Consider the following 16,480-nt stretch of genomic DNA (forward strand, 5'->3'; position numbering starts at 1 on the left):
GGCCAAGTAGAAGTATTTGCTACTAAAAATTAGTCTTTGTTATATAAGTTTTTGTGAATTCAACAGACACAGGAGACAAATAGAGAATCTGTGTATATTTGTATACACTGTAAATCCAGAATTCTGAAGAATTAAGCTGTTAATAGAAATGAAATTATGTTTAGGTCAATGATATTTAAAGAATTATATTAATACATTTAAGTACTTTTGTCCTGGTATTATTTATAATTGTCATCGTGTTTTAATCATATCTTTCCCTAAGGAATTAAGTCTTAATTTTGTTTTAAAATACCAAATGAGAAGAGATTCCCATTGACTAAACCAATATTTTCCATTTTCAGTTGTTTTTAAAAGGAGAAATTTCATAAAGGTAGTTACCACTATCATTTGCTTGTTTGCATTCTTCCTCAGGAACAAGCATTATTCCCTTTCAGAAGAAACGACTGACTCACACGTCTGGGTGGATGGCTCTGATTCCAAATGCAAATCATATTAACTGGTATTTTAAAGGTGTGGATCATGTAACCAACATATCATATACATCAACATTCTATGGATTTAAGGTAAATAAAGACTATAAAATGGATCATCTAATCATTGTAACTGCATATCACTCAAATGCAGCCTGTATGCTTATCCTTAAAACCACTGTCAGGTCCAGAATGCTCTTGCCTCACAGGTCAACTTATTAAAGTCCAATACTCCCTTCACGGCCCATTATAAATCTAAGAGTTAAGCCAAAGGAGCCTTACTTGAGAATAGGAAGTAAGCAATCTTTCTGCCATGTTCCCATGATACTGTGCTTGTTATTATTACCATGTTAATAGATTACATTTATTGTGTGTTTATGATGCCTCAGGTACCAACTAAGGGATTTTTATTTGTATCATGAATTAATCGAACAACAGAAAATTATTTTTAAAGAAGCAATACTTACATGCCCACCACCTAGCTCTATTTCAATTTCTTGACATTCTGTGAATATTTACTTACTATTTTTGAAAATAAATAAAACTTCATAGATGAAGTGGAAGCCCCATATGGTTTGTGCACCCTGTCATTCCCCACCGTCCACCTCCTAATTGAGTGTTTTCCTTCCACACATGTTCTTCTACTTGTACTACATATTTGTGCAGCTTGAAAATCCTATATCGTATTGTTTTAAAGATTTTTCAAACATTATAGAAATAAAATGTTCTCTGAATACATACATACATTATGTTAGCTTTATATCACTGTAACCAAAATCCCCAACATGAACAACATAGAGGAGGAAAAGTAAAAGGTTTATTCTGACTCATGGTTTCTGAGGTTTAGTTTATGATCACCAACTTCTTGCTCTTGGCCCCATATAAGGCAGAACATCATTGTTGCAGGGCAGTGGTGGAAGAAATCTGCTCAGTTCATGACATCCAGGAAGCAGAGAGAGGAAGAGACCACAGGGAAGATGAACCCTGCCAGGGAATGCTCTCAGTGAGCCACCTTTTCCAGACATACTCCACAGTTTCCATCCAAGTATTCCATTCAAACTGTGACTGGTTAAGTTATAGCTCTTAATTCTTTCACTTTTGAACATCCCTGCATTAACACAGGAGCTTTTGGGGGAGCACCACATATCAACCATAACATACATATATACTCACTTACGTGTGTATATATATAGAGAGAGAAACAAAAAATAGAGACAGATCTTTTTATTGCCTTAGTGATAGAGCTAGCATTATAGCCAAAGGTGTATAAATGTTAATAAACAGAAATGCAAAATAAAAAGTAAACTGAAACTAAACCTTTTGTCATAACAGTATAGATGCTAATTATATGACACTAAAATTAATGTATATTATACATAGCACTAGCATATAAAACAAGTCACATTTTTTGCATACTTCTGTAGGAAGAAGACTATGTAATTATATCACATAACTTCACTCAGAATCCTGATATGTTTAATGTTATTGATATGAGAAATGGTTCTTCAAATCCACTGAACTGGAATACTAGTAAGAATGGAGACTGGCATCTTGAAGCAAACACTAGTACTCTTTACTACTTGGGTGTGTATTCAGTATGCAGAAATGGTTATTTTATCTAATTCTTTGTCTAAAGGATGAGAAAATTGCTTAAAGATAAATGTATTATACAGTGCTCTGTATTAGCAGGACTTGATAAATATTTGTTGAATGAAAGTACTAGAGACTAAATTTGAGCTAGAAAAGGTCTTGAGTTTAAGAACTTGCATTTTATTTTTGGAGATAGCACCAGCGTGCTTACAGAAAATGAGTACAAAGGACGCTGGCATATTTTTTCCATTTTTAATATTTAATAATTTTGTAATATAAGAAGGTTTATGAATGAATTTAAATTCTAAAGCATTATTTTTCAAGGTATTTTAGCTTTGCATTTTTTAATAAGATATACATTCTCTTAGGATTTCTCTGTATCTATTCCATACATTTAAATTATACCAAATTTATATCTAAAGAATATTTTCAAAAATTCTATGATTTTTGTTTTCTTTCAAGTACTTTGATCAATATGTTAATTTAAACCACTTTTACTTTACTTTCAGTGTCAGGAAGACGTGACCTTCATCCAAGTGAGCCCATTTCTGGGACCTTGGATCCTGATGTGAAAGATGTTACAATTAACTTCCAAGCTTACTGTTGTATTCTCCAGGACTGCTTTCCTGTGCATCCCCCCTCAAGAACCCCAACTCCCAGGAAGCGACCAGCCACTTATAAGTATGTAGGCCTTTTGTAGTAAAACCCGTTGATACCTCTTGTTCTAATCTTTTCAGTGTTACCCCTGAGTGAAATAATAATGCCTTTTTTTCTGGGCAGTGCCTTATAATTCAGAGTACATCTTGGCCTTAACAACCACACCAATGAAAAAATTAAATAATCTCAAAAAATACATGTGAAACTTATTGGCAACCTCACACTTGCAGAATGTTAGATTTGGATTATTAAACTCATCCAACTCCCTTTTTATATAGGTGAAAAAGCTGAAGCTCAGTGATCTCAAGTAAAATTCTTGAGATCGCAGAACTTATGGTTGGCACATGCAGTCCAGCACCAGAAATTAAATCTCTTCATTAATCCAGTGTTTTCTTTGCAGGTGGTGTTGCTCTGTAGGATAACCATCATGTTCAAATCTCATAAGACAACTTATTAAATTTTATTTCAAATATTTTATCTCAATTTTAATTATTCTGATTAAAATAATTTTTGTATCTATCTCTTATATGGCTCTTTACCTTTATTTCTCAAATACTATCTTGTATTACTAATTAACATACTAATTAACATTACTAATAACATAATTTGGATTTGAGGGGTTCCCAAAATCTCCAGTTAATGCAGGAATATTTGGAGGTAAAATGATTTTATTGTGAGAGCTATAATCTAACTGGGGTCCTAGTTTAAAAGGACTAGGTAGTAAATGTAGGCAAGTGGGATGTGGCTGGAGGAGGTGGATCACTGGGGGCATGCCTAGAAGAATTCATCTTCCCTGTGGCCCTTTCCTCCTCTACCCTTCCCTATATTCTTCCTGACCCCACCATGAGCTGAGCAGCTTTCCTCTGCTGGACCCTTACACCATAATGTTCTGCCTTACATTGGGCCCAGAGCTACAATGTTGAGAACTCTGAGACCATGATCCCCAAACAAACTTTTCCTCCTCTAGGTCAATCTTGTCAGGTGTTTCAGTCATAGTGACAAAAAAAAGCTGATTAAAACATCATGCATGATGTGATATTTCATTTTAGTACTAACCTTTAAAGACCTTTAAAGGCATAATCTTGAGTTGATATATATTTGCATCCCTCATGGACAACTAATAATGATAATAAATAATGATGGTGATGATTAAAAAACTAAAGGGCATTTAATAACTAACTCACTATAGTGTGTCAAGTTCAACTCAATGGTATTTATTAGGTAAAATTTATTTCAAAATGTGTAGATGCTACAATGGTTATTGTGCAAAAGAATAACAATTAAATTTGTTTATATATCTATTGGAACACTTAAATATTACTTACTGAGCACCCATTATGTGCCAGGCACTGGGGGTTAAATCCTAAACAACACAGATATGATACCTGGCTTCATTTTACTAGCATTCTAAACAAAGAGACCACAAAACAAGCAAACAAGTAAACAAACAACAAAAAAATAAAGAACATAAGGGTGAGCTGTGATCAATGTTTTAAAGGAAATGGGGCTGGGACTGCCTTTGAATGGTAAAAACTCAAAGCTGCAATCCAAAGAATGAGGGAGAACTCGCTATATAAAGGTGGGAATGAGTGTTTGAGCCAGGGGATATTGCCATATGAAAAATTACAGGGAAATTGAAATTTTTGTATTACAGACAAAATGAGAGTATATAGCAATATGGATTTAGTGGGAGAAAAAGTCATTCAAATTGTAGATAAAAAGGAAATTATCTTCAATGAAAAAATATATATGTATTTTGTGTGTTTTGAGTATTTTTATTAATTGTACATATTAGCTTATCTATTTTGTGAAATTATAAACTATTTAACTCACATTCTATCATGCTCAAAACACCTAATATAGTGCTGTCCCTTAAGGAGATGGTCATTAAACACATAAAGATAATAATTTTTGGAAACAATTCTCTTCTTTTTTCAGTTTATGGTCAAATGATTCTTTTTGGCAATCATCTCAAGAAAATAATTATACCATACCCTATCCAGGAGCAAATGTGGTTATTCCTGAAGGTAAATACACAAATATAAGTAAATAAATGCTTGTCTTTATGTAACATTAATGCTACAACAGGATAGATACCTCAATATTTAGGTTTCCACCTTTATGCAGTATGCCTTGGGGAAAGAACAGATGTGAAGAAATGGACTCCACTCATATGTCCCAGATATGAAATGTAATCTTCTGGGTTTTAGGTGGATTTGAACAAACTATTATCAATAAAATATAAGCCAGGTGTGGTGGTCTATGCCTGTAATCCCAACTACTCCAGAGGTTGATGAAGGAGGATCACTTGAGTCCAGGAGTTTGAGGCCAGCCTGAGCAACATAGTGAGACCCTATCTTAAAAATAATAATAAAAGCAAAAACAAACAACTCCCAGTAATACATTTTCTGGGAAAGACAGGAATTAGTCATTGTGTAGAAAGACAGATCATAAACTTCAAAATCAAGAATCACTGAGAAGATTATCTATGTTTTACCATAGGCTACTGTCTATGGATTATATTATATTTCTTAAACTATTATTTTATAGGAACATGGATTGTAGCTGACACAGATATGCCACCAATGGAAAGGCTCATTATTTGGGGAGTTCTGGAACTGGAAGATAAATCCAATGCAGGACCTGCAGGGCCTTCATACAGAAGAGTTGTTTTGAATGCTGCCTACATATCAGTGCAGGTAAAAATGAGGTCTCATAATTTATATCTTTCTTAAAGACTTACTGAAATAATAAGAAGAAAACATATTGAATGGGTTTAAGTAACAAACAACTGCTCTAGTCCATGAAATGCAAGCCTCACATAAGTCAATATATTTCTGCTCTCTTTTAAATTGTGGACTTAACATCCTGTAAATAATAATTATCAAAATACTCTTGAGTCTATGGCTTGCCCATTGTCAATTCTACTTAAAATATGTGTATTGTTATTAGGTAAAGCTAAACTATAAACGTGCTATAACAAAGAATGAATCCCCAGGAGTTCTGGAAACAAAAGAATTTAAGCCATTCTTTTAAAAAAAAAAGTATTTCACAAAACAAATGGACATAGCTGGAATTATGAAGGCAAGAGCAGACTAATAAAAATGTCTTAACTGTTTGGAACAATCACCCCATTCCTTCATAAACCTCACGTGGTCTTCTTGAACATTCAACGACTTTACAGTTTAACTGTTCTGTCATCGTTTATTATTGTTCATAAAAACAATGGCCTAACCAAAAAACTATTAATCACCATTAAAAAATAAAAGTGTTTAATAGCTGTTATGGTTTGAGTAAGAGGTGTCTCCCTAAAGATCCAGTATAAAGCAGGAATGTTCAGAGGTGAAATGATTGGATTTTGAGAGCTGGAACCTAATCATTTGTCCCTAATTTGAATGGACTGTGTAGTAATTGTAGGCAATGGGATGTGGCTGGAGGAGGTGGGTCACTGGAGTGTGCACTAGAAAGGCACAACTTCACTAAAGCCCCTTCCTCTCTTTCTATTTCCTCTGCCCTGTCCTTTACCCATGGTGTGCTACCTCACCTTGAGCCCAAAGCAATGGACTTGGCCATCTATGTACTCAGATCTCTGAAACTGTGAGCCCTACATAAACTCTCCTCCTTTAGGTTGTTCTTGTGGGGGAATTTTGGTCACAGTGACACAAAATTAGTCTTTGATGCTGTAAAGGGTATAATATTTGGGGAAGACTTTTTTAGTTGGGTAAACATGGGTAAGTTATTTGACTTTCTGCATTTGTTTTTCTCATATATGAAGCAAGACTAAAAATACAAATTTATGGGTTTAGGGTAGAGGTTAAACTATGTAATTAATATATGTGAAGCCTTACATAGTATACCTGACATAGAATCTACAAGCATTTGATGATAGCCATTATTATTAATACTGTTAGCTCATGAATGGCATAGGTTAGATGTAAGTGTGAAGAGTATGTTTTGTGTATGGCATATTACATCCAAATACAGTGTGGTTTGTTCAGATTCAGGTCCAATTATGACAGTAAGTAGATATTGAATTTGACCTTGGAAAAATAATTTAGACTGCCTCTACCAAAGTCAATGGCTTAAAGTCACTTCCAGTTACAACACTGTTGTAACAAAATGTTTTAGGGGAGGCTTCCAGTGACCTTTTTTATGAGTGAAATCCTTTGTCTGCTCAACTTTTAAACTATTAACATTTTTTTTTGCTCCACTACAGGGAGGTAGATTAATTGGTGGCTGGGAAGATAACCCTTTTAAAGGGGAATTACAGATTATTCTTCGAGGAAATCATTCTACCCCAGAATGGGCTTTTCCAGAAGGACCAAATCAAGGGGCAAAGGTCTTAGGTATGTGTCTATTAGACAGCAAACATGTCATTTCAGTTTTGAGAGTCTACTTTAAAATAGCACTAAAGTACTCAGTTCATGATAGGATGGTATCAGGAGGTTTTATAGATATTTACTTATAAGAAAGAGTCATAAAAGTAGTAGAAATATTAAATTAAATAATGTCCCAAAATTACAAAACTAAATTTAACAAATTTCTAAATGTGAATATTATTTCTTGTGTCTGGTTTTCTTTATAATCTGTTTTTCATATAAGCTATAATACTTTTTATATTCTAGTGCATTCCTTTAAAAGGTCATTTTCCTACACATTATTCTGTTTGTGGTATTAATAATCTGTGGTTCATTTGACTTGGCTATCAATTACTCAGTCACAACTGTAGCTGAGCTTCACTTTCCGATTACACTGGTGTACTGTGAGTATTCCTGTTTGATCCTGGAAGAGTTGTATTGGTCACAACTAATAACTGATTTTATTAATAGTACTACATATTTATCTATATATGTCACTTATAAACAGGTATTACAATTGTTCCACTGTGTAAATTCTAAATAAAGGGGTTCAAAAATAGTCAAGATTGAATTGGTCAGCTCTCCACTGGCTAATGTCCTGAGGCAGACAAACCATATATTTGGTTTTATGTGTTTATTATTGCAAAAGTAACTCTTCAAAAAACAATATTTCTAACATAAAAAATAAACAAGAATGCATCTTTCCAATTCTATCCACCTTAAGGAAACTTGCATTAGTGAACAGTTTTTATATGTCTACCTAAGTATTTTTTAATCTGTACTTATATCTATATTATATATACTAATTTATGGTAGTAATATTGTTACTTTTATTAAAACATGGTCAAACTAAATATACTATTACACAGTTTTCTTTTCCAGATAACATGAATACCTTTCCACAGTAATATTTGTAGATAAAACTCTTTTTATAGAATATTGCTCACTAATATTAACATATTAAAATGTATTTCATGTACACTTAATTTATTTGATGTACAGTTAATTCTAATGTTCTAATATTTCCAAATGTTGTGGTAAATATCCTATTTCATTTTTTACTAGTACTTAACTCAGTACTGTATGGTAAATAAATAGGAAATTTTTCTCCTTCAGGGGTGTTTGGTGAGCTGGATCTTCATGGACATCCACATTCAATATATAGAACTAAACTGTCAGAAACTGCAGAGGCAGGTTCCAAAGTCCTGTCTCTGGTGGAAGCTGTGGATTGGCAGGTAGAGAACATATTATATAGTTCACTCTAAAATGTTTGTTTAGGCATTTAATAATTAAAAATTATGGTCTCATGATCCTTTAGAATATATAAAGATCTAGATAGATAGATAGACAGACAGATATTAAAAGAAAAATATGAAAGTCTTTAGTTAAAAGACTTTATTACAAATTCTTGCAAAAGAGACAATGGAATTGTTTTTAATGTGTTTTACTTTTATCTTGGTCATCTCCTCACTTCTAATCTGTGATTTTACATGTTAAGCCTTTGGAAAGAAAACAAATCAGAAGCCCAGTGATGCTCAAAAAATGCTGTTAAGTGAGAGATTTTGGTAGAATGTAAATGGTAAAACTCAATTTAGAATTTGCTTTCCTTTTACTTATTTATTTATTTAGTGATACTAAAGATTTAACTTATCCTTTTTTATTTTGAGATTGGATCTCTCTAAATTGCCCAGACTGGACTCAAGCTTGTGATCATCCTGCCTCAGCCTCCCCAGTAGCTGGAAATATAGACATGCATGCTGCATCTGGATCAATTTAAAGTTCTTAATACCAAACATAGCATATTTATTTTTAGAGATATAAATGTACATTTAGTTCTTTCTGATAATACCATGATTGCTAATCAGATATAATTTAAATTAGAGTTATGTAATAGTCTAAGAAATTTAACCCTATTTTAAAAATTGTCCTTCAATTTGGCACTTGAATTTTTCTAAGGAGGGAGAAGAGATTGTGATAACAACCACAAGCTATGATCTTCACCAGACAGAAACTAGAAGTATTGTTAAAATTCTGCATGGAAACAAAATTCTCATCCTCAATGATACCCTTTCCTACACTCACTTTGGTAAGTGGCTGCTCTTGAACTAAATAGATATATAATTAAAATGTCTGGAAATGTTCACATTTTAGTGCTCTACTCTGTAATTATAATGCTATTATAAAATATATCACAAACATTTTAGCAGAGCATTTCACACAGATTGACTTTGGTACCCAAGGGATGATACTATTCAGGTGTTGTCTACCAATAGTCCCTATTGTATGTACTCATTTATTAATTCATTGAGCAAATATTCAGCAAAGACTCACCATGTCACGTTCTGTGTGGTAAGGCCCTGACATCTTCTATTCTATGCAAACTTCTAGGAAATTATTATACACAATGGAATTTTAAAATCCTTGGTCCAAAACAAAGGACACATTTTTCACTTTAATTGGCTTTAGACAAGCTATAATAAAATGTTAAAACTCTAATTATCAAGGAGAGAAAAAATAAGTAAATATCATCTGATGACTTTTTTCTCTTATAGGAGCAGGGCATTCCCAACATTTCAACATTTCCATTTTACAGGCTCCTTTCATGTGAATCTCAGGAAATAAGAGCAGACAGGGAAGTAAAGTTAGGGAAGATTCTCAGCAGTTTTTTGTTTCTCATGTGAGGCAGCAGAATAGACTGAGGGACATTTGACCAGAATGAAAAAGAAATCTAGAAAAACTTTCAAAGAGCTATTTTGATAGAGGCACGTGCATTTATCTTTCTGTATCACATATTTTCTTTAAATCAAAAGGAAAATGTTTTGTTGAAGAACACTTAATTATGAAGTTATAATGATTTGTAAAACAGTTGGTCTAATTAACCATAAAGCAATTGTATTTTGAGGTTTTACATGTTATATTCTTTCATTTAAAATACCAGACATTTCTCTCTGCTTGAAATGAGCCTATTATCCTTAAAGTTCTGAATAACATTTCTAGAAATAGAAAGTGTAATTTAGGTTGTTTTTCCAATCATTAAGACATAAATGTGAAGATTGTGTTTTATATGCTACTACATATTTATAAAAAATTGTGGTCGATACACAACATGCCTCAGGAAATGTGGAGTAAATCAAGATACAGGTGTCAGGGGAAATAGCTATGTTTCTAATTCTCCTCAGAGACTTGGGTAAGTTTTTTATCTTTTTTTCTTTTGCATCTTTAATTCATTTTCTCATATATTAAATTATAATAAGTTAATTTGTTGCGCAAAAGCATCTTAATGTATGATCTAAAGTGACTGCACACTACTTTCAAGTCTTGTTAAGCACTAACTATAATTGCTAAAAAAATAATCTTTGTGGTGTAAACAAAAAAAAATTTTTGTTGTTCTTCAGTTTATTAATAAAATAATAATTGATTGCAGTCTGCCATTTATCTATGTTTAAGAATGCCAATCCAATAAATTCATACTCGTATGTTGACTTTTGGCATGTTAGAAAGGTGTTTAGCCTGTGAACTGTAAAGAACCCACTAAAGCCAGATATTATCAGCACTTGACTGTCCTTCTGTTGCAGCTGAAAGATACCAAGTCCCTGGAACAGATCAGAGCTACTCATTAGCAGCTGATGTTGGCATACTGACTAGAAACATCAAAATAATTGGTGAAGATTACCCAGGTTGGACAAAGGACTCTTTTGGTGCACGCATCCTGGTCAGCTCATTCACTGGAAATATGATGACATTTAAAGGTTGGTATAATATTCAGTTTATTTTTCTAAATGAAATATAACATTATCTCTTCTATTTTTTGTTATTTCTTAAATATTTCTCACTTCTTCAAAGTATAACATGAAAAAATAAAACGTTAAAAGTGATTATGTAGTTCAGATATTACCCTCCAAGTGAATTCCTTATTATTGACTATTTATTTTATCTTCATAGACACTAGAAATTATCAAATTAATAATAACCTCAAGTAATAGGTAGGCCAACCTCTTTCCCAAACAGAAATTATTTTATAATATCTACAACACACAGGGTCTCAGTAAGTTCTGAGACTGACCTCGTCGAACTACTGCCTTAGTCTCCCAAATTGCTGGGATTATAGGTGTGTGCCATCCATCTGATTCATTTCTCTTTCATAGAAACTCACAAAAGAATCTGGGCAATTTATCCTATAGATTTTCCAATAATTTGGAATTTAGTGATTACATTTCTGAAATTTAAAGTTCCTGTCTCCCCTATATGCCCTACCCATAGGCGTTAGAACTAGAGACTTGGTCAGACTCAGATTCAATTTTTAGGCAAGAATATTTCAATACTGCTGGCATATATTTTTCTAGAAGTAGACACATGTCTGATCATTTCTCCTTGTGTGGTGTTAGCTATCTTTAACAGTCATTGCATAGATTCATTAAATCCCTGAGGTTTAAAGTGGTGGCATATTAATTCTACCACTCACATCTCATTTGTAATCTTGAATACTTCTTATAAAAAGAAGTTCCCCTAAACAACTATTCAATGAACTTGAAGGACAGTTCATATAGGAAATGCAAGGAAAAGGCTTGATTCTCTCCTCATATTGACTATTTTCCAAATGAGTTGATTCCAAGCGTCCTCCAGAGGAGACAAGGAGTTTTTACTTGTGTTGTTTTTGTTATTGGTATCCTTATGAGCTCATAGATTTCAATATATTTTGTGTGTTCTAATCGATTGTGATTGTTTTTTGTGGTATTACTCAAAATATCTCATCTTCGGTCTTCAGAACCTTTTCATGTTGATGCCTAAATCCTTTTGATATGACTTGGTATTTCTAAGTCTTCACTTTATGATGTGACAAGCACAAAGTGTACTATTTTTCTGAAACTCAGAATCAGTTCTTTCTCTTAGTATCCCTCATTCTTTTTTTGGAAGCTAATGTTTGGATCCCATAATCTACGTACCAGGAATAGGCCATTTGCTCTTATTTCCAATATTGCATCTTTTATTTAGCAACAGCTTTAATTTTAGAAAATCTTTAAGTTGAGCAAAAAGCTATCCCAATATAACTTCTAACTGTTGGTCATAATCTACCAACAGAAGTTTACCTGATAATAATGACGATGGTGGTAATGATGATTATGGTACAGGATCACAGGCATCATGCTGAACATCAAGTGCATATTATCTCATTTAATCTTCATAATGATATGGCATCAATATTATCCATCTTTAAATATCAAGAAATAGATGATTAAAAGAATGGTGTTGCTTTGAACTTGGATACTAATCTGTGTCTTATTTCAAATTTTATGATGGACAATATTTTCATGCCAACCTTCCCTTGGTCCTATACATAGTTTTGTGATATAAGTAAAGAAAACACATCTGTGGATGCTACAATGCTGTAGTAACCATTTCTTCTCTGTCTCTCTCTTATTATTCTTATATTCTCCATCATACATTCAGTATCTGACTCTTGAATTTCAAGACTCGCTTTTCCCTTCTAGTAAACACAATTCTTGTTCAGTGCATTCTATTATATATCAGTTTTTTAAAAAAGAAATATCCTTTACTGTTGTTTTTCAGGCATAAATTTATGTGCCTCAACTACCTTTTCTAGAAGATAAAGATTATAAAAGCTTCTAACTAACTCATAAGATGCTTTATAAAATTAAACCATACATTGTCTGTTAAGCCATTGCATAGCATTTGACACAGAGTAATCTCACATGGATTGTTATTGCTATTGCTAACTAATTTAAAAATTATCTCTTGTTACCTTAATGGTACTTATTATAAACTGACTAGTGGATAATTGGCAATATATATCCTAAAAGAGATTCTGAAAGATAATGCCCTTAAAAGCTCTTTATAGAATCAAGACTGATATGTCAGGTAAATTATATCTCATGCTTTGTGTATGCATTCTCAACAGGGAAATATTATCCTGAAGGGGTAGGAAATTGGTTCTTCTGGGACAAATAACTTCGTTATTGCAATAGTTTGTGATCGTTCAATGGGCCACTGTATATTAACAGATATATGATATATCTCTGTAATTAAAATTTTATAATGTCATGGGGAAGGAAGATTGCCAAGGAAAAAATGTCTAAGGAGAGGGACAATGGATAAAACAATTGAGAAATACTGCCTTTTCTGGATTAAAGGAGCAAAGAAAAACTAATAAAGTAGCTATGAAAATTTGAAGAGTTTTGTGTAACTTTTCAAAAATGTTTTATTCTATTTGTTTTAGGAAATTTTTATTTTTATCTCCTCCTTCCCTAGGAAATGCAAGAATTAGTAATGTGGAATTTTATTACAGTGGTCAAGATGGCTACAGGGATAGCACTGATCCAAGATATGCTGTAACGTTTCTTAACCTAGGACAGGTTTGTACTTAATTTTTGCATATGTTCAAAATAAAATATTTGTACTTCTATTTAACTTAACTAAGTAATCGAATCTTCAAATAGCTAAATGTATAATCTATTATAATAAAACTTTTGTGGATATATTACCCATTAACTTTTTAGACTTAGCAGCATTTGATTCACTTATTTCATGCATTTATTCAACATCAGTAAAAACCAGAGGAAAAGTAATATAATTAAACATCTGTAATAGTGGTTCATATCTCCACTTTTTTTTGTTAAGTCCAAGAATAGCAGTTCCTGTTAAAATATTTCCTACATTTCTCAAGTATAAGCATGTCTGTATATCTATGTTTTCAAAAGTGAGAAAATAAATATTTTGAGAGGGCTGATGATTTAAGGAAAATGGGAAATAGCATATTTTCTTAGTAGAAATCAAAAATTTTATAAGTTTAAAGTTGAAAACCCTAACCAGCTCACTGACTCATTCTTGTAGACATCTAAATGGTGACCCCTTGCCTAGAGGACTATTTTTGGTAATAAGAAAAAAAAAAGAAAAGAAAAGAAAGAAAGAAAACTCTCAATACTCATCATAAAATACACTGTTGTGAAAAATAATTTTAATAAGTTAGCATTTCATAGGTGATAACATAAATATGTATGCATAAAAAAGAACTTGAGAGATTTTTAATTTGCATTGATAGTAAGCATATGTCTTTTGTTTTATTTAATTATCAATTCAAGACACATGAAAATTTCCCAGGATGAAAAAATCCACTATCAAAAGACCTGGGAAATCACCTCCTTTAAATATATTTTAATTTTGCATTTTTAATGCTCACTGGGTCTTGGTATTTCGTAGATTGAAGACCATGGCTCATCTTACATTCGTGGCTGTGCTTTTCACCATGGCTTCTCCCCAGCGATTGGTGTGTTCGGGACAGATGGCTTAGACATAGATGACAACATCATTCACTTTACAGTTGGGGAAGGTAATATAATAATGTCCATTGAGTAGCCTGTGCTTTTGAGGCAATCTTATCTGTCAACCCTGGAGCCATGCTGTCCAACTGATCTTTCTGTGAGGATGGAAAGGGTGTATATCTCTGCTGATGCAGTAATCACTAAGCCATATGTGGCTAATAAGCACTTGAATTGTGACTACTGTGTCTGAGGAACTGAATTTTTAATGTTAATTGTACTTAATTTACATTTCAATAGCCACATGTGGCTATGGCTATCTGGAGAGTACAGTCCTAGGGTACAGAAGAATTATTACCAGACCACAACCTAATGTAAGTTATCTAATCACTAAGCATTTACATGACTATGTTTTTAAATCTCCTCACATATAATTATAAAGATTAGTCACAAATAAAGATAAAGTATTTAAAAATATTTAAATATCTATTTAAAAATATATACATATAATTTTAAGTATGTTTTGTTTCATATTGGTATACAACATAATACAGACTTATTTAATGAACATAAAAGTCCATGTTTGTTAAAATGTGAGGTAGACACACCTATGAACCCACCTATTTTACAAGTACCCCAGAAGATTCTAATTCTAGTAGTTTGTTGAAGGGGTAGAGAGTTCAATATCAAAGTGTTCAGTGGATTCACTCTAAAATCAAATCAGACTCTAACTACATAAATAATTTCATGAAAAAACGAAAGATATTACCAGGTTAAGCAAGGTTATTTATACTTATCTGATAGTATTGATTATAAATTAACATATGTATTTGGGGGGAATTTTTCTTTCTTTCTGTTTTTTATTATAGGCATAAGAATATGGGGGGATGCCAACAGAGTCCGAGGAAATTTGGTTGCACTTTCTATTTGGCCAGGAACCTATCAGAACAGAAAAGATTTAACTTCAACTCTTTGGCATGCAGCTATTGAGGTAGTGAAAACAAATTCATAACTATGTAAAATTATAATTATAATCATAATTTATGTAGGAATTGTCAATCCCAAAATGTTGTTGAAAGTTTTTTCTTCCTTAGAGATTGATGAACTAATAAATAAAATGTTTGCGTTAACTGAAGGAGTGAATAAACTTTTAAAAATATATTGTGTGAATTCTGATAGCCATTGTTTTTTTTTTTTTTCTTTCAGTTGATATCTGTTGGTTTAAATAGTTCTCTTATTTCCTTTTTCCCCAATATTATTTATCATTCTGAAGTTTGAGTACAGGCTCTCTTTGCAGCTAATTGACTGAGTGCTTTGTGCATGTTACTTCTTAACCCTGGTTTAGTTTCCTCCCCCATATGGAAAGTTAGAGTGTTTTAAATAATTAAGGGTTTTCCCCCCTTTTTATTGTTTTGCTGATACTATAAATAAGGAACAAACTTCTGCGATCTATACTTTCATTTCTACCACTCTGACAGCTCACTGTGCTAACCTAGATTTTGAGTTCAACAGATTTACCAGTGAATGTCACCAGTGAATCCTACAGCACACACTAATTGCCTTGTCTTTTTAAAATAAATTGATCAAATTGTTAATAAAATATGACTAAAAAGAGTAATAACATCATTGTAATATTCCTATAATACTGGAATTTGTCCTACAGCTTGTAAATGTTGAATCATATTCAATATATTTTGTGACTGAGATTTTTTAAAATCTGCTTAATGCCGTTTTCTAATAAGGATGTGATGATTTTAAATGGAGTGAATGATTTCTTCTGAAAAGTGTTATCATAATTAAAGTTTTTCACAAGTATGTTGTTATATGCTTGCTCTCCTTGGATAACTGTGTAATAACCTAACCCAAAGTATTTATCTTTGTGCTAGATAAATAAAGGGACCAATACAGTCTTACAAAATAATGTAGTTGCTGGATTTGGAAGAGCAGGATACCGCATTGATGGTGAACCTTGCTCAAGTAAGTCTTAACATAGAATCACTAAAATTAGGAAATAACTTATCCAAATGTGGTTAAAATGAAAAATTATTATTTGTTCATTCAGTGTGTGATATGTCAGCCTTCTGGACACTGAAAAAAAACTCAACAAGTTCAATTATTTCAAATAAAAAAT

General features: G+C 32.4%; 1 protein-coding gene across 1 annotated transcript in view; it reads left to right on the plus strand.

Annotated features, from left to right (window-relative positions):
* Nucleotides 1–16,480, plus strand: part of Pkhd1l1 (PKHD1 like 1) — a 147,724-nt gene that overhangs the window by 93,792 nt on the left and 37,452 nt on the right. The window contains exons 51-63 of the mRNA XM_046464638.2: nucleotides 412–563; nucleotides 1,895–2,054; nucleotides 2,570–2,741; nucleotides 4,656–4,744; nucleotides 5,268–5,416; nucleotides 6,934–7,063; nucleotides 8,192–8,310; nucleotides 9,032–9,161; nucleotides 10,651–10,824; nucleotides 13,343–13,446; nucleotides 14,291–14,420; nucleotides 15,219–15,340; nucleotides 16,236–16,326. Coding sequence (XP_046320594.1) covers nucleotides 412–563; nucleotides 1,895–2,054; nucleotides 2,570–2,741; nucleotides 4,656–4,744; nucleotides 5,268–5,416; nucleotides 6,934–7,063; nucleotides 8,192–8,310; nucleotides 9,032–9,161; nucleotides 10,651–10,824; nucleotides 13,343–13,446; nucleotides 14,291–14,420; nucleotides 15,219–15,340; nucleotides 16,236–16,326 — 1,722 coding nt within the window. The remainder of the gene's footprint in view (nucleotides 1–411; nucleotides 564–1,894; nucleotides 2,055–2,569; nucleotides 2,742–4,655; nucleotides 4,745–5,267; nucleotides 5,417–6,933; nucleotides 7,064–8,191; nucleotides 8,311–9,031; nucleotides 9,162–10,650; nucleotides 10,825–13,342; nucleotides 13,447–14,290; nucleotides 14,421–15,218; nucleotides 15,341–16,235; nucleotides 16,327–16,480) is intronic.

This window comes from Marmota monax, unplaced genomic scaffold, assembly GCF_021218885.2.
Source record: "Marmota monax isolate L192 unplaced genomic scaffold, Marmota_monax_Labrador192_F-V1.1 WCK01_AAM20220418_F8-fsc00003, whole genome shotgun sequence".
Taxonomy (NCBI): Eukaryota; Metazoa; Chordata; class Mammalia; order Rodentia; family Sciuridae; genus Marmota; species Marmota monax.